Source organism: Mustelus asterias, chromosome 16 (assembly GCF_964213995.1).
Source record: "Mustelus asterias chromosome 16, sMusAst1.hap1.1, whole genome shotgun sequence".
Lineage (NCBI taxonomy): Eukaryota > Metazoa > Chordata > Chondrichthyes > Carcharhiniformes > Triakidae > Mustelus > Mustelus asterias.
Window position 1 is genome coordinate 64909375 of NC_135816.1, and position 19186 is coordinate 64928560.

General features: G+C 40.1%; 1 protein-coding gene across 1 annotated transcript in view; it reads left to right on the forward strand.

The window, feature by feature from the left end:
• kif20a (kinesin family member 20A) overlaps window positions 1-19186 on the forward strand; it is a 42935-nt gene that overhangs the window by 21698 nt on the left and 2051 nt on the right. Inside the window, exons 8-17 of the mRNA XM_078231205.1 lie at window positions 1938-2049; window positions 2622-2690; window positions 3842-3985; window positions 4403-4568; window positions 4806-4973; window positions 6186-6325; window positions 8829-8982; window positions 11768-11966; window positions 13205-13296; window positions 15618-15755. Of these exons, the coding sequence (XP_078087331.1) occupies window positions 1938-2049; window positions 2622-2690; window positions 3842-3985; window positions 4403-4568; window positions 4806-4973; window positions 6186-6325; window positions 8829-8982; window positions 11768-11966; window positions 13205-13296; window positions 15618-15755 (1382 nt within the window). The remainder of the gene's footprint in view (window positions 1-1937; window positions 2050-2621; window positions 2691-3841; window positions 3986-4402; window positions 4569-4805; window positions 4974-6185; window positions 6326-8828; window positions 8983-11767; window positions 11967-13204; window positions 13297-15617; window positions 15756-19186) is intronic.

Sequence of the window (19186 nt, forward strand, 5' to 3'; positions counted from 1 at the left end):
GATATCTCCATCGTGTTGTGTGGCACTTCCACTGTTCCAAATGGAATTTATTTAGAACAGATCTAGGAACTCAAAAAAACTGGACATCTGAAGCATTGTGGGCCATCAGCAGTAGCAGAATTGCATTGGACCTTATCGTTTGACATATTCTTCATTCTATCATTTTCATCAAACTGGGGGACCAACCCATGATTCAGAGTGCAGGAAACCCAGGAGAAGCACTAGGCATATCTAAAATTGAGGTGTCAACCTGTTGAAGCTACAGTACTGGACTACAAATGATTGCGCAACCAACCAATCCAATGAAAGCTCTGGTTAATGGTCCACCGCCCTTCATAGTGGATGTGGCAAGACTGCAGAGGAGGAGGCTACACAACTATCCCATCCTCAATGAGGGGAGAGCCCAGCACATCAATGCAAAAGGAGCATTTGCAACCATCTTCAGCTTGAATACCGAGTGAATGATCCATTCTGACCTCTTTCTGAGGACCCCTGGATAATTAATGCCAGTCTTCAGCAAATTGATTCAGTCCACATGACACCAAGAAATGGCTGAAGGCACTGGATATTGCAAAGGTTATGGGTCCTGGTGACATTCCAGCAGACATATGCTCCAGAACTAGCCACATCCCTAACCAAACTGTCCGGTACAGCTCCAACTCTAGTTTCTACCTCTCAATGTTGCCCATGTATGTCCTGTTCACAAAAGGCTGGACAAATCAAACCACCTACCGCCCCATCAGTTTACTTTTGATCGTCAGTAAGTGGTGGGAGGCATTGTTGACAGTGCTATCAAATGGCATTTAATTCAGCAATAACATGCTCACTAGTTCTAAGTTTGGGTTCGCCAGAGCCACTTGGCTTCTTACCTCATTACAGCCTTGGTTCAAGCATGGATAAAAGAGCTAAATGCAAGATGAGGTGAGAGTGAATGCCCTTGACATCAAGGCAGCATTTCACCTAGTGTGGCAGCAAGGAGCCCTGATAAAACTGAAGTCAATGTGGGTCAGGGGAAAGGTCTCCAATGGTTGGTGTTGAACCTAGCACAAAGGAAGATGATTGTGGTTATTGGAGTTCAGTCATCTCGGTCGCAGGACATTGCTGCTGGAATTCCTCACCCTGTGCCTAACTTTTTTCAGTTGCTTCATCAATAAATTCAAGTAATATTCACGCTACACAAGTGACAGGCAACGACCATCTCCAACAAGAGAGAATCTAATCATTGCCCCATGACATCGAATGACATCACCATCCCTAAAACCTGCGCTATCAACATCCTGGAGGTTACCATCTACTGGGAATTCTGCAGTAAATAACTCAACTCCCCAAAGCTTGCCCACCATCTATAAGGTGATTTGATTTGAATCAAGGTGCAAGTCAGAAGTGTGATGGAATATTCTCCATTTGCTGCAATGCAGCTCCAAAAACACTCCAGTTCAACACCATCCAGGAAAAAGCAGTCTACTTGATTGACACCCCATCCATCACCGATGTACAGTGGCAACAGTGTATATCATGTACAAGATGCACTGCATCAACTCACCAAGGCTTCTTCAACAGCACTTTCCAAACCCATGACCTCTCCCATCTAGAAGGATGAAGGCAACAGATGCGTGGCAATACCACAGGTTCCCCTCCAAATCGTGCACCATCCTAACTTGGAACCATATCGCAGTTCCTTCACTGTTGCTGGGTCAAAATCCTGTGTATCCTCACTGTGGTGTCCCTATACCACAAGTATTGTAGCAGCTCAAGAAACTTTTTTGAGTGCAACTGGCCAACAAATGTTGGCCGAGCCAGTGATGCCCACACCCTGTTAAAGAAGTTTTAAAAAATTGTGCTTCATTATTGACTACAGCATTCCTTTATTACTGGAACAAAGCTTGTGTAAACGTGTTCTTTGACCAATTCCAAATTTGTTTTTTGCTTCATTTCAGACCTGACCTGGATCAATGTGATTGATGCAGAAGAAGCCTGGAAAATTTTGAAAATTGGCCGTAAAAACCAAAGCATGGCCAGCACGCACATAAACCAAAACTCCAGCAGGAGGTAATTTATTTTCATTTTAGATTTTGCGCCTTCTCCCACTAATGGGTGATCATTGGAGTCCAGCTCATTAGACCAGAGGCCGTAGGGTGAAGAACACATACCCGAGATCATGAAGTATAATTTTCCCATAATAAAAACATTCATTCATTATTGTTCAAAAGCATTGGATTGACCATCCCTTCCCTCTCCACCCCTAATCCTTTCTCTCTCATTTATTTTGCATAGAGCTGGATATTTGTGGTAACAAATTATACCATGGAAGTTTTTAGGCCCAATTTGAATGAGTTAAAATGATGCCCTTAATCTTGATTGTTAAAATTCCAAGAGCTGTTCATAGATCCTCCTCAGATTTTTAATCTGAGTTCCTGTCTTTGTTTTAAAAAAAAACTAATTGTGTTTTAAATGAAGTAAAAGTCTGAAATTTGTTTAAAAGTGAAAGTAACTGTTTCCTGTATGATCAAGCTACTTCAAAACGCATTCGCCTATAATGTTCCTGTTGTGTTCGAATAGACTGATTATTGTTCAGAAGAAACTAAATGTTCACTCTGCTCACTCTTTCCTTTTGTTTATAGTCACAGTATCTTCTCTATTCGGATCCTGCATGTATCAGAAGACTGGAAGTCTGTTCTCAAAACAAGCGAGTAAGTATTGATCTAAGTAAGTATTATTATGCTTTTATCCTGACTATCCGTTGCAGTGTTTAACAGAAACATAGGATTTCCAGTACCACCTGCCTTGGGACCAGAAATTCCCAGCTGAGGTCAACAAACCTTTTCAGTGATCCATCAAATTGTCTGCCTGCCCCCATGACAATTCCTGCAATGGGTGAAACTGGAACATTTACACAGTAGAAAATGAATGGCCATTCAGACCACTACTATTATTGTCTGCACTGATGAGCAGCTAGATGTCAAACTTGAATTCCTTCAGTCAGTTGGTAGCCTCCCCATCAGCCTGGTGTAGGGCACTGAGACCGCCCCTGAAGTACAGGTTGCCCCCACCGCCCCACCTAATCTTTCTTTAAACTCTGCTTATCTTCACATCATAAACCCATCAATTACAAGAGAAATCGAGAATTAAACTTAATGCTTTATCTTGTTTCTAATACCTGCAAATACAAATATATATTGTTTCAAACTAATTCCAATTCCTGATAAGAGAAAGAGTTGAGTCGGTATGACTCTTCAGAGCTCAAGAGTCATATGGACTTGAAAAGTTAACACTTTCTCATTTGTTAACACAAATGCTGCCAGACCTGCTGAATTTTCCCAGCATTTTATTTTTATTGTAATCCTCCACACTTGCTGGGAGCAGCCCTAAATGAGTCAGTGTAAGTACTGGGCAATCAGCCCAGGTTTACACACTGATCAGTCCCAGTGGGCTTGGGCCATCAGCATGGCCTGTTGTGGAGCCCTTTTAAGATGAACTACAACTCCCAGATTCAAGCATTAGTGAAGTTATTACGTCCTTCTGCTATTGGGACTACAGTAGGCCATTGTTCCGGTTGTGAATTTATTTACTCCTAGTTACATTGTGATAATGTCAATGGGCTATTAATCCAGAAGTCTAGGCTATTGCTCTGGGGTCACGGGTGCAATTCCCATTGTAGCAACAGGCGGGATTCAATTAATTAATAAAAATCTGGAGTTCGATCCATCTGTTTCACATTAACTTTCTAAGTTTTGTTGATGGGAATACCCATCCATTTTTTAAAGATTTGCTTCCTCTAATCCAAAATTTGCTCTAACCTGGGCAAAGTCAATAACTGATTTTTTTTTTTTCTTTACTCCAGACTAAGTTTGTGTGACCTGGCGGGGTCGGAACGCTGCAAAGAACAGAAGTCTGGTGAAAGGATGAAGGAGGCAACTAACATCAACACCTCCCTGCACACATTAGGCAGGTGCATCAGTGTCCTGCGCCAGAACCAGCAGATCAAGTACGTGCGACATGATCTTGTTCTTTCATCAGCTCATTCCATACACTTCATTTCAATGCTCCGTAGTCACTGCAACAGCAGTGGGTTGGCTAAACATAGGAAGTGGGAAATTAGAATAGTGCCACCCAATCTTGCGTATATGCAGTGAATTATTTTATAAGTGGACAGCCATAACAACAAAGAATATAGAGATTGAAGGAAAAAAGTCCAATTTTCATACTTGCTCCAGAAGGTTGCCTCCCTTTCTATTACTAAGTAATGCACTGTTTGGCTATGTAATAAGTGTCTCTGATTCAGCTCGGTGATTTGAATACTCGGGTGCCCTGCAACTAATCCATAAGTACCACCGCTGGCACTCCTTGTCATTCAAGTTTGTTTTGAGTGATCAAATTCCTGAAGTTTCTATGCTGTTTCCAGGTCAAAGCCTAATGTGGTGCCCTTCAGGGACAGCAAATTGACTCGTGTGTTCCAAGGGTTTTTCTCCAACCATGGGAAGTCCTGTATGATCGTAAACATTAATCAGTGTGCGTCCATGTATGATGAAACATTGCAGGTCATGAAATTCTCTGCTATTGCCAGCCAGGTAAGAAATCTACAGCTCATTTTGAAGTTAGTGAATGGTACAAGATAAGAATCCCATTAATCATGGCTAGGATTTGTGCACGTTTGGTTTTGCTCTAGCAATTGTGCAATAAGCCACTTTGACAAAGCTGGCAAAGCATGATGGTTAGAATATTGCTTAATATAATCAATGATATTTTGTGCTTCACATAAATCTAATTTAATGGGAGATATCTGATTGCCATACTATTTATTGAAGCTGATACAGGCACCATCATCAAAGCTGTTTCCTACTTTCCGGTCACTACTTCGAGAGCACGATGGTTGGAACAACTGCAATGCTCAAGAACCTCTTGAAGAACAGGAAGAATTTGTTGATGAGGATGATGGTGAAGATGAGACTGATATCAGTATGCTGGATAAAGAGGTGAGTTCATTGCATTAGCACACAGCAATTAATATTTATCGTGTGGTCCTTTGGCTTTTGGTGTCTCTTGAATCTTCCCACGTGTGCTAAGGTTATAGTGCCTGTACAGCTCTGGTTTACATAGTGGGAAACTAAGCAAGGAAGGTATGTGATTCTAGGTCAGCAGTGCTACTAAACTTACTTGGCCCAATTTTTTTTTTGTTGGTATCTAACCGGGCCTACTGTGAGTAAGACTTTCCTTTGTGTTTAGACTTTTTTGCTAAGTTTTTTTTGAAAAGTTAATAAAGTTACAGAACCTTGGACAGAACAGAGAGAAACATGAAATCTGGCACCTGAGAAAGGAGGTCAAGCAGCAAATCAAATAGAAGAATTGTAAAATAAATAGCCCAAAGGCTGTAAATAAATTGGGTGAATTTAATGCCAAATCGGTACAGAAAAAGAAACCGGGAAGGAAAGAAAGATTAGAAAAAGAGGCACAAAAAGTTAAATATTTTAAATTTTACTTTTTAAATCTCCAACACTTGGTTATCTGGAGTAATTGAATTTCAGTGCCAGAGAAATTGACTAGCAGACTAGCGAAGAGTTCAATATGTGTTCGACAGTGCAAATATAGCATCTTCATACCATTCAATAGATTTCTATGGTGAAGTAGAGAGCAAGATGTTGCTTTCGCAAAGCTAACTTTGGAGCAGCATAACAGAGCAGCACTCAGTAATGTTTAGATGTTCTTGTTTAACTATACATCTGAAGTTTCTGTAACATTTTATGCAAAAAAAAATTACAGGAAGTGCTATTAATCTTGGGCATTTTGACAGGGGCAACTTAGCCCAATTTCTTTTTAATACACTTGTAACAAGTTGGAGTCCATGTGCCAAAATTGTGGTTTCCCATGGAAGCTGTAAACGCTCTGGTTGAAATAAAAACAGAACGTGCTAGAAATACTCCGCATCTATGGAGAGAAATTTAACATTTCAGGTCAATGACCCTTTTGTCAGAACACTTGCTAAAATACGCTTGCACAGATTTATTATTTGTTAGTGGGTGGCCTTCAAGCAATGTTCATTTACTGCTAATTAATTGATTTTATAAAGCTTTTATTGCCCTAGTCTTAAATGGGGTGACTTGTTCTTCAAGAAGCTGACTTGATTTCTGATTTACCTTTTGTCTATCTCGTGTTTTTATTATTTAACTGACCACAAGTTTATTCCTCAGTCATTACAGAAAATTATTGACGGCCTGCAGCGATACCTGATTAAGGAGAAGCAAGAGAAGTTATTAATGGAAAGTGAGATCAGGCAAAATGTTGTCAATGAGATGGTGGAACAATACAACATCATGGAGAGACACTGGAGGTAGATGTTGCTAGGTATAGAGGTGTGACATTATTGCCTGTTGTCATTAAGACTGGCTAATCCTTGATATTTTACAATGTATGAAATATTTTACTCAACTCAATTTGGGCAAAACTGCCAATTGGAGAATCATACCTGTGTCAAAGAATTGTTTATGAAGCACATTTTCCACATCTGGACAGCTCAGTGTGATTTTAAAATCACAAGTGTAACAAGTTCCCACAAACAAAAATTGAGTGAAAGACTGATGTTGGCCAGGACGCTGGATAAGCTCATTGATGTTCTTTGGATAAGTGTCGCAGGAAATCTTGCACTCCAATGTAACAGGCTTTGGTTTAACATGTCATCTATAAGATGCAACAATTCCTCAATAGTGCACTGAAGTGTGGGCTAAATTATGTCACCAGTGCTGGAGTGGAACTTGAACATTCAACCCAACTTGGAGGTAATCATGGAGCCACGTTAATGCACAAAATGAGGTTTTCTATATTCTGAATTTGGATATGTAGACTGCTGTATTTTAGCTACTTTTTTGTTACTGCAGATGGTTCAAATTCAAGGTTGAATCTACCCAACGTTTTTGGAGATTCTTGAAATAGTTGCATAATAATATAAAGCTTGAATATTGCTGAAAAGAGAGACATGTTGCCAAAGCTTTTCATCTTGCACTCATCAGGACAAACACACTGCCAAATTTTAAATGATCACTATTTGTACTACAGGAGAAAAGTGTGGTGATTGGCAGGTCAACTCTGACTGAGGCATTGCTCTGAAGAGTGTTCAGCAAGTGTTGCCCAATCGCAGAATTCCATCTAACAATAGACATTTAGTTTTGGGTTTTGCAAGCTGGTTGAATACAGTTTGTGCTCTGCATATTATGCATAATCAAAGGAATATGCTGTTAATTGGATCAACCAATCATGAGGTACGGCCTATGTGCCTTGCTCTGCATTGGGACTAAAATTCATGAACAACATTGCTGAATAGTATGATGGGCTTAATAGTGTGATGGATTGGACTGGTGGCAGCCTCCTGGTGGTGGAAAATACTATTTGCATAGCTGCACATTGGAGCAGCCTGAAACAACTTGCTTAACCTGCTTTGAGATACTTTGCCTTTCCATAGTGATTTGAGGTAGACCGGACACTTTATCAGTTCGAAGTAGCAGCCTTTAGCCCATTTGCACAATAAACAATGATCTGATCAGGATAACTTTGCCCCACAGAATAGCTTTGATGAACTCTCTTTCTATCAGACTTGCAAATTGAGCAAATGGCTAGGGCTCTATTTACAAGACTGAGGCCAATGCTACAGCATGTGGCGCTCTACGAATCCCACACGTATATTGACCGGTGAAGATAGACTAAGATCGTTTCTCAGCTTGCACATAGGCGGTACGTTCCAGCTCACTGGAGTGCTGTATGGAGTGGCTGCAGATTCAAATATGTCGAACATATCATCTACATATTGGAGATATGCACTGCGTAGGTGGTAAAGTCTCATTCCAACAAAAACATGTTTCTTAGACTGTTCTTGGGGATCCCATGGCTATATCATCTATTTGTGCATATGTGGTGTCACTAAAACTGAACTCGACTGTGAGTTGCTAAGTTCAGCGCATTCGGGAAAGGCTGCACCTAAATTGGCATGATGTAGCAAAGCGATGTAAATTGCTCTTTCTCTACACCCTAGCTGTGACTGTTAACATTATATTCTGAACTCTCTTCTTTCCTCCTATGTACGGTATGCTTTGTATAGTGGCAAGAAACAATACTTTTCTTTGATTTATTGCCACACGTATTAGTATACAAAGTAAATGTTGATTTCATTGCTGGTTTGATGCCAGATATGTAGGCTGTATGTCCGAGTCAAGATTGTACTCAGCCAAAACAAAATGTCTACTGTTAGATGTGATCCTGTGATTGGTGAACTATCCTGAATGTGCATATGCCAGAAGCAAAATACCTTCTTTTGCAGGGACCTATTCTCTGCAAAGAAAAGGAATCTGTTTAAGTGCTGTGCCATTTTGAATTACCAGAGATGTTGAGAGCCTATAGTTCCCCACTGCTTTCTTCTTGTGTTTGTCCTGATGAGCACAAGATGCAAAGCTTCAGCCATCTACCTCTCTCTTCAACAATATTCCTGAAGTACTAAGGATTTCATTCTTAAATTTTACATACTATTTAACATGCACATTAATTCCTTCCCCTATTTTTGGTTATTATGCAAGTGTGTATGTGTGTTTTTTCTACCCTTTGCAGTAGCTTTTATTGAGATGGATTTTGAGCACTGTTTTAGCATTCCAATCATCTATTTTTTTTTTCCAAGCAGCCCTTAAACAGCTGACTTGCATTTTTGCAATGAATACCCCTTTCACCCTGACTATCCAAATGCATATTGCGGAGGGGAAAAAATGTTAGTTTTCAGTTTATGCTCTGATTTCTGGGGAGGGAAGGCAGTGTCCTTGTGGGAATGGGGTAAAATTCAACTGTTTACCCCTCAGAGAGCAACTTGAGGAACAAAAGGATCGTCTAGAAGATGCCTTTGAAGCAAAGATGAAAAACTACCAATCGTATGTGAAAACCTATTATCAACTATCCTCTGAAGAGGAGGATTCCGATGATTCTGGTGATGAAATGTGTGATGGTAAACCAATGGTAAGAAAAAGCTCTCTTTTAATTCCTAATATTGGGATGTTTAGAATAATCCTGAGGAGCAAAATATCTCATTGGTTTGTGGAGCAATGAGGAAACAGTCAAAGTAAAGAAACAAATGTTTAGAACTGGAATTGATAGTTGTTTACATGGCTTAGAATCAGAATATTTTCAATTGGTGGCAAGTTATGTAATATCAATGTATTGGTACTTTTTATGGGGAGATTTCCCTTGGGAAGCACGTGAATTGGAGCATCCTTTGTGTAGCTATATTTCCTTTATAGGCGATAATGTAGAAAGGTTCCACTTGTGCGAATAGATAGCACTTAAGGAACTAGAAATTTGAATTAATCTGTTTCTACAAGTATTTAAACAGAAAGACTAGATAAGAGTGTTTGGTCCTCTAAAGAATGAAAATGGAGAGTTGATAGATAATAAGGAAATGAACAATTTTTTTTGCTTCTGTCTTCAAGAGGATACAAAATAATAGTGATAAATCAGAGGGAGAGGGTAGAGAGGAACTTGGTTAAAATTTACAATCACTAAGGAAGGGATACTGAGCAAACTGATGAAACTCTAAGCTAACATGTCTCCAGGCCCAGATGGACTCCATTCTTTGGTCTTAAAAAAAAACGGAATTCATTTCCAAAATTCCCTAGATTCCGGAAAGTAGCAAATATAATCCCTGCATTTAAGGTGGGAAGGATGCAGAAAACGGGACATGGTCGGCCAGTTAGCTTGACATCTGTTGTGGGGAAGGTGGAGTCCTATCATTAAAAGAGGTCATAGCTAGGCATATTCAACCAGTAAGAATCAGCATTGCTTTGTGAAAGGGAATTCCTGTTTAACCAGTTTATTAGAGTTCTTTAAAGGAATAACATGTGTTGTGATAAAGGGGAGCATGTAGACATGCTGTACTTGGATTTCCATGAGGCATTTGATAAGGTTCCACATCAAAGGTTATTGCTGAAATAAAAAAAAACTAATTGTAGGGTGTAACATATTAAGCTGCATAGAAGATTGGCTGACATGAAACAAGAGTATGCATAAATAGGTCTTTGGCAGGATGTGACTAATGGAGTCCTACAAGGGTCTGTTCTGGGGCATCAACTTTTTGCAGTTTATATTGATGACTTGGATGAGGGGAGCAAATGCATGATAGCTAAATTTGTCGATGGCACAAAATAGGTAGGAAAGTGTGTTGTGAAGTAGATGTAAGAAGTTTCTGGATGGATATAGATAGGTTGAGTGGATGGGCAAGAAATCTGGCAGGTGGAGTATAATGTGAAAAAGCAGAGTATTACGTCAAAGGAGAATGACTGACTGCAGAATTCTGAGGTACAGGGGGATCTAGGTGTTCGTGTGCATGAGTCACAATGTTAGCATGCAGGTGCAGCATGTAATCAAAAACGCTAATGGAATGCTATCCTTTACTCCGAGAGGAATTGAACAGAAAAGTAAGGATGTTGTGATTCAGTTATAGAGGATTGGTTGGACAGGCTGGGCTTGTTTCCACTGAATTTTAGAAGTGTGAGGGGTGACCTGATTAAAGTATAAAAGGTATTGACAAGGTGGATGTGGAAAGGATGCTTTCTCTTGTAGGTGAGTCCAGAACTAAGGGGCGCTCTTAAAATTAGGGGTTGCTTTCTTCAGACAGATGGGGCAGCACGGTGACACAGTGGTTAGCACTGCTGCCTCACAGCTCCAGGGACATGAGTTCGATTCCCGGCTTGGGTCACCGTCTGTTTGGAGTTTGCATGTTCTCCCTGTGTCTGTGTGGGTTTCCTCTAGATGCTCCGGTTTCGTCCCACAGTCCAAAGATGTGTGGGTTAGGTGCATTGGCCATGCTAAATTGCCCCTGTGTGTCCTGGGATGCGTAGGTAAGGGGGATTAGCAGGGCAAATATATGGGGTTACAGGGATAGGGCGAAGGTGGGATTGCTTTTAGTGCAGACTCAATGGGCCGAATGGCCCCTTCTGCATCCTAAGGTGAGGAGAACTTTTTTTTAAGAGCGTTGTGGAACTTTAGAACTCTTTGCATCAAAGGGCAGTGAAAATGGGGTCACTGAATATGTTTAAATAGATTTTTGTTTGGCAAGGAAGTCCAAGGTTTTTGAGGGTAGATGGGAATGTAGGAATCAACCCAAATGATCAAGCATGTTCTTATTGAATGATGGAATAGGCCTGTGGGGCTGAATGGCCTACTTCCCCTATTGAGAAGTTTGTATTTGACTCTGATCAGGATAGCAACTGAAACTAATGGGCAGATTTTAACTCGTTGGTTGATAGGAGATACGGTCTGTTTTGAGATGGGGTGGGGTGGGGGGTGGCGCAGGCGCACACTCGTGGGCTGCTCCGAGGAAGACCCCAGTAACTGTGGCAACTAGACTGTATGTTCCCACAGCTATTTTTATTTTTCCACCGCTCCATAGTTTTCATTGAAACGGCCCCATTGGAAGCTGCCCAAGTTTCCTTATACCCTTGTCCCTTCCTCTCTATCATCACTATCCTTTGTAAAGTGCCACCCAAGATTTTGGAATTGTGCCTGAGCGGGCTATATTTTCCTCTCAACTTCACTCTTTCCATAAAAATGGGTAGAAATATAATTGTTGACAAATGAATATTTTTATAACTTCAAGAAATTCTATTATGAAATTAATATCAAGGACAATTAAGCTTCTTCATGAGAGGCGGGAGATTTCTTAACTAATTCCACATTTTCAGTTGGGATGCTTGTTTTTTATACTCTTACGAGTATTTTGAGAGATTTATTTTTTCCCCACTCCAAGTCTCACAAAATCAGAGAACTAGAAGCAACTATTCAGCAGTTAAAGGCAGAGAGAAAGTCCACTTGCCAGTCAACAAGGCGATCTGCTCGCTTGGCCAATACAAAACTCGGCGATGAACTGCACAATCTGAAACTGGAGCTGGTAAATGTAAAAACTGAGCTGGAGCAAAGCAAAGCAGAAGCAGCGACCAATGCAGAAGGTGAGTGCTCCTCAGGAATAGCATTAGTGCTTGCTAATCTCGGCAAACAATAGATTGGGAGAAATTAAGGGAGACGGACCCAAAATATGTTTTATTTGTGGCTATTGCTATTTCTTCTGTTCAAAAATATAGTTTTGAGATGGGGGGCATTTTAATTAAGACTTTGTTAATTGACAGTTTTTTAGCTCCTCAAGGTGGACTTAAATTGTAATTGTAGTTAATTATAAAATTGTCACTTCTTTATTGCACCAACATTAAATCCCTTTTGAAAACTTGCTATAATTTCCTTGCAATTTACAAAAGCATGTTTTTCTGTATATTTTGAAAAACTAATGCTAACTTATTAAACATGTGGTTTGTCACTTTTTTTTGTTTTATATCTGCCCCTCCTGGAAATGTCTTGTTGCCTGATTACATAAAACCTGTTGAACTATTGATAGAGGTTTTGTAAAGCATATCCAATTCCAACAGGGCTGGAAAGACTGAATGCAGGATTGCTGGCTGGGTAGTGGTCCTATAACAAGGTGTCTCAGTTCCAGGATATAGGGTAGGCCATTTGGGACTGAGAGGAGGAGAAATTTCTTCACTTGAGGGTGGTGAACCTTTGGCATTCTCTACCACATCAGACTGTGGTGGCCAAGTCACTGAAAATATTTATGAAATAGATTTCTCGACACTAAAAGCAGCAAGGGGTATGGGGAGAGATCATGAATATGGTATTGAGACAGAGAATCAGCCATGATTACATTGAATGTCAGAGCAGGGCTGGAAAGCCTACTCCTGTTCCGATTTTGTTAACTATAGGCTTCAATGTAATGAACATTCCTGGTTTTAATTCCTATTTTTCCTCGCATAATAATTTTGCTGGGAATAGATCCTGCTTACTGCGAACTCCATTCCACAGTTCAGGGGATTATGACTCCTATGGCAGTGTATGCAACTAACAGCAATTGAAGTTCTGCTCCAATTTTTGCACTCATTCTTCTGTACCTGAAAGTTGCGATTAATTGCTTTTGTGATTTAAAAAAAAAAAAAATTTTTGGTGACTACAGTCTCCCTATTCTACGTACCCATTAAATGTCACTATTTCTCCTATTAATAATGTCCTAATTTGAATGCTTGGCGCACAGACTTGTGGAATTTTTTTCAATGGATATTTCCCTGGGACATGTGCCTTTGGAATTTACTGGCAGATTTAAAAATAATCTGTCATGGATTCTTTCCCTGCTGTGTTGCAGAATTGAAGCGATACAGGGACACAGTCGAGCTTCCAGCTGGAATGAAGTATCTCACAGTTGATGCAGATCGGAAACTAGAGGCAGGACAGAAGGTGAGACATGTATTTCCTTCATGGTTTAATCTAATATAATGGGATTTACCTTTGACATTCTATAGCCAATAGGTTGCTTGGAAGGACTGAGTTACCATTCAGGTGCATTATGGCACCACAGAGGCACTATGATGCATCCATCTGAGCAATGCTTTCAGGTCCAGAGTTTAGCTGGAATGTGACACTGTATGTAACGGTTAAGGATTGCCAAAGGAACAAATTATTGGGAAACCTCTGGATGAGACGGTGTCTCCCAATCAGTTAGCACAGTTTGCACACCTGATCTGTATCTGAGTGTAATATCCTGGTGACCTTGAAACGTGACCTGACCTCTGTGCTAAAGGAGCTACAACAAATAGAACGGGAATTGTTTAATTAAGAAGGCCATTCAGTCCATCTAGTTCTCTGGAAGGGTTGACCACTTATTTCCACCCTTATTCTTCCTCAGCTTTGCTGACTTTTCTTCAAATATATTTTTTAAAAATTGTGTTTATATTGTGCTTTTCTCAACCAACAGACATCTCAAAGCTCTTCACGGCTAATGAAATACTTTGAAGTGTAGTCAATGTTTGAAAAGTGGCAGCCAATTTACACGCAGCAAACTCCCACAGACTGACCAGGATAACTCCCCTGTTCTTCGAAATAGTGCCATGCGATCTTTACATCCACTCAAGCAGGCAGATTGAAAATGCACCTCCTCTGCACTCTCTCTGTGTGTGCTATAGTGTAGGCCTTGATTGTGCTAAGTTAAAGGCAAAACTGTAAAATTGTAGCAAAAATTTATTAAGGATAAAATATGATTTAATAAATTGGGCAGTAATTATAGGTTATACTTCCCGTTTCAGCAATGAGCAACAGAGCATGTAAAAACCCAGACTGCACTCATTTTGTAGACTTCTGTAGTTTCTTCAGACCCTGGAAATCTGCTCTCAAGGTCCTGGGTAGGGGCAATCCTTTCCCTTTGCAGCAAACAAGGTTCCTGTTGCCCTAAGCAGTTAATTCGTCAGCTCCTGTTGCGGGCTTTGATGTCAGCCTTTTTAATTGATCACAACTTTACCTTTCGAGTAACCACACAAGTAGCAGAGTTTTCTTAAAACAGCTGTTTTAATACAAGCAATAACAAGGACGCTGGAAAGCTACAGTTCACCTCCCTGTAGCTAGCCAGAGTGGCGCATTCCAAGATAAAAAGGCAATTAAAGTTTTCAAAATCGATTACAAGTGATTAGCATAAACCAATCATTTTACGCTTGCTTCATTATAATAGCCAATCAGTGAGAACTCCATAGGACAACTCGTTACTGTATCTGTGGATCATTTCTACTTTCCAGTTACAGATGTCTGATTTATGTGCTTTGCCAAATTAATGGCCTTGGTGTCTGTCTGTGAAGGCCCTTATAAGACCTTTGTTTCTCAGCCTGTCATTTTTAAGCATGCGACTATTAACCCTTTCATCTCCTTTAAAAACCATTTGAGCCAATTGACCAATTACTAGAGTACAGAACTGATTTTTAATTGGTACCTACATTAAAACATTTCTAATTAAGAAAATTAAGAAAAAGCAGAGACATCTGTGGTTTCACATCCTCCAATTCATTTGACTGTGGTAAGACAAGTTGATGAGGCTTTCTAAATGGAGCATGGAGTACAAAGGTTGGGTAGTTGTGATAAGCCTTTATAAATCACTGGTGGGGTTAGAATTTGACTAAAGTATTGTGTGCAATTCTGGGCACTCCACTTTGAAGACAGTAAATCTAAGTCATGGAAAGCATGCAGAGGAGATTTCCCAGAATGGTACCTGGAAGGAGGCAATTCAGTGATGCAGAGAGATGAGAGAGACTGGGATTGTCTTTCTTTTTAAAGCAGTGAAGGTTTAAAGAGATACAATAGGGGCATTCAAAATTATCAGGGGTTTTGAGAGAGTACGTGAGAAGTTGTTTCCAATGATGGGTTCACTAATTTGAACAGACAGTAAGATAATTGGCTGGAAGGAGATGAGAATTTTTTTACGTAGAATGCGCTGCCTGAAGGAGTGATGGAAGGGATTCAATAATAATTTCTGAATGAGATTAGAAATCTTATGAAATAAAACTGCAGTCCATGTTGGGGTGAGAAGCCAGTGTACAACACTAATTATTGCAATCAAATTTAGCGCTAACACAATGGGCCAAATGATTACCTGTGCTATATAATTCTAATTTATTGGCTTCTTCTTTAAAAGCTATTGTAGATTCTTCTTGAGCTCTTGCTTCTGCTGGGACAGAAATTTTAACGGAAATTCCCTGAACCCTTCTCTTTTGGTGGTAATCTCCATTAATTTTCAGAATGCGAAGGCCCTGCAGAAAGAGCTACAGAAAATAGGGGAGGCTCTGCAAGCGTCAGAAAGGGCATGTTGCCATAACACTGGAGCAGAAAACCTTCGGCGTACTCTAGCCAAATGTGAAGACCTCATGGTAAAACAGGTATGTTGTCACTTGTTCTTTAACTACAGGGATCCAAGGAAATTTGGAAAATTGGATCCAGAATTGGCTGAGTGGCAGGAAGCAGAAGGTGAGGTCGAGGGGTGTTTTTCGGACTGGAAGACTGTCCAGACTGCAGGGATCCGTGTTGGAGCCCTTGCTGTTTGTGGTTATATAAATAATTTTAAACTTGAATGCAGGAGGATTGATCAGTTAAGGTCATGGATGATACGAAAATTGGTAGGGTGGTAAATAGTGGGGAGGAAGCTTTAGATTACAGGAGGATATAGATGGGTTGATCAGCGGCAAATGGAATTCAATCCAAATAAGCGTGAGGTAATGCACTTGGGCAGGACAGACAAGACAAGGGATGATGAAAAAGCAGGACCCTGAGAAGCACCAAGGATCAGAGAGACCTTGGTGTACATTCACAGATGTTAGATAAAGTAATTATGAATTTTTTTGGTATACTTGCCTTTATTAGCCACGGCATGGAGTTTTAAGAGCAGGGAAGTTCTACTGAAACTATGTAAAATGTTGGCTAGGCCACAGCTAGGGTAGTGTGTGCAGTTCTGGAATCCACATTAGAGGAGGCATGTTAGGATGCAGAGGACATTTACCAAGATGATGCCTGGGCTGTTAAGTTTTGGTTATAAAGAGAGATTAAATAGATTGGGGTTGTTTTTCTTTGAGCAGAGGAGACTGAGGGGGGGGGGACATCATTGTAATGCATAAAATTATGAGCAATACAGGTAGCATAGACACGAAGATACCTTTCCCCTTGGTGGAGGGATCAATGAGTAGGGGGCCTGGATTTGAGTTAAGGGACAGGAGGTTTAGAGGGGATGTGAGGAAAAACCTGTTCACCCAAAGGGTGGTGGGAGTCTGGAATTCACTGCCTGAAAGGTGGTGGTGGCAAAGACTCTCATAACATTTTAATAAGTATTTAGATGTGCCAAGGCATACAAGACTATGGGCCAAGTGCTGGAAAATGGGATTAGAATACTTGGGTGGTTTGCCTTTGACTGGCATAGGCACGATGGACCAAAGGGCCCTTTTCTGTGATGTCGACCTCTATGACAGTCCTCAGCCATGTTGGTCTTGATTCCGTGCATAGATTTTAAAAACAATGAGAAGTGGGAAAACTTGCAACCTCGGATAACTTTTCAACTTTTTTTTCAGGCATAATTCTGGTGAGTAAGAGGTTGAAATTTGAGAGTAGGCATTGTAGAACTGGAAAGGCTAATTTTATTTGCTGCTTAATTTTTTATGTTAGAAGAAAACATACCTGTTTTCTAAGCTTTTAAGTTTGAGATGGTACATCAAATTGATCCATCAGGTGCTAGAATCTTGTTGAGACCACACAACTATTACAAAACTACAGGTGTAATATTTGCATTGTGATGATACTGTGCTATTGATGTATTTTATGTTTAAAGGAACTGTTTTAAAATTCAGGTTTTGTACAGGCAGTAGGTATGTCTGGAAGGAATACAGCTCAGATACTGGGAAAGCAGGATAATTATTCATTTTAGCCATATAGTGTTTACTTTGGAAAGGGCTAATGGAGTCTTGTTTATAGATGGAAAGGTCCCCTAAAGTTTTTTTTTTGATAAAGGGAATAGAAGCTGGGGTTTTTGTTTGGGCATACAGGGTCATGTGATGCGAATGGGAAGTGGAGCAAAGATTTTTCTGCTGGTTTAGTTTCAGTTTAGAGTTCAGAGCTGGCTGGAGTTACAGCAACTACACCTGGGTTTGCTAGCTATATTTAAAGTAGGTTTAAGTCTATAGGAATAATGTTTGCTTATTTAGATCTGAAATAGTGAAAAGTTGGAAATTAGAGTTGTTTCCTTTCATTTATTAACTATTGTTCAACTGTTAAAAGTTAAACTGCTTCATTTTGTTAGTTATATTTAAACTGTTATGAACAAAACTTGTTTTGATAAAAGATCCTTAATTTGTCAGCAGCTTTACTTTGGAGCAAAGCATCCCATCCTCGTACTTATGCCAATGTAGAAAAATTGTTGGGGTCTAGTCTGGTTTCATAATATACTTTTGGGTTTGGGACCAGGACCCTAACAACATATAGTATGCATTTGTATTATCTGCCTGCATTTGAATATATAATCATGTTTCAAATTTAATTGGTGAAACTGATTAAGTTTCCCTCCCTGTCTCGCTGTCTTTCTACTTAATCTGGATTGGGAATTGCTTGATTTGATTTCAACTTACTTATAGCCACCCTTTCTAGGCCTACTTCTATAGGTGGCAAACCCTAATTTTCGGTGGTTCAGCCAGAAGGATTGAGAATAAAGCTGATTAATGTGTTGGAGGGACCTACCTACCCTCATGTTTAGTTTTCTACTCAACATAAGTGTTGTGGCAATTCCATTGAATATTTCAACTGCTTAATGGGGCCTTGCCGGGATATACAGCACACTGTCTTGCATGAAACACACATGTTATGGAGGAATCAGACTTCACTTCTAGACTGTAGGAGGCTATCTTCAAAAGGTGTTGATTCTAACTGGTATAATTCAGTGCAACCAGGCCGCTGCTACTTCAATGAAAAGGCCACTCTTAATTTCAGCAAGTTATCTGATCATTAGTAGGCATCACCTGCCAGCCCATCCAGTCGTTGCTTCAAATCTATACTTGTTCCTTTTGCCAGCAGGAGTCACTGGTTAATGTCGGGGCTTGCAAATGACTTTTCTCTCCAAGCGTGCTGAGTCTAAGTGTGCTTCAATTGCTGTCTGAGATGAAATGAATTAAGTCAGCACAGTCGAAAAATCAAAATTAGTCTGCTTGTCTGAAAGGTTTAGTATTATGCCTGACCATGCTTTTTACCAACTAGACATTCCATTTGTTGAGTTTCTTGTGGGTGAGTCCACTTAGGGGTCACCCTTTTAGGACAGAGGTGAGGAGAATTTTTTCCCGTGGGTTGTACGATTTTGGAACTCTCTGCATCAGAAGACAGTGGAGGTGAGGTCATTGAATATTTTTTCATTGAATATTTTTCAGATGGAGGTTAATGGATTCTTGTTAGGCAATGGAATCAAAGGTTATCGGGGCAGATAGGAATGTAGAACTTGAAACACAAGCACATTAGCTATGATAATGCATGGCGGAGCAGGCTTGTGGGGCCTAGTGGCCTACATCTCCTTTTCATATGTTTGTATGTCCTCCTCCTAACCACATTGCAGTGGGATGCTGTTAAACAAAGACTAAATACTTCCACAGTTAGCAGAGAGTTATCCCTGTGCCGACGGTGCATATTGTAATTTTAGAATGGATCTGATAGGAGACTGAATAGGTTTTCTATGCTTGTAGCTGAGAATGTGTATAGCGAGAAGGCAATTTTCAAAATACTTGCATTTGGTGCGAGTACATTTACAGCTGTAATGTTTTCAAATAAAGTCTTTTTTTTCTGACAG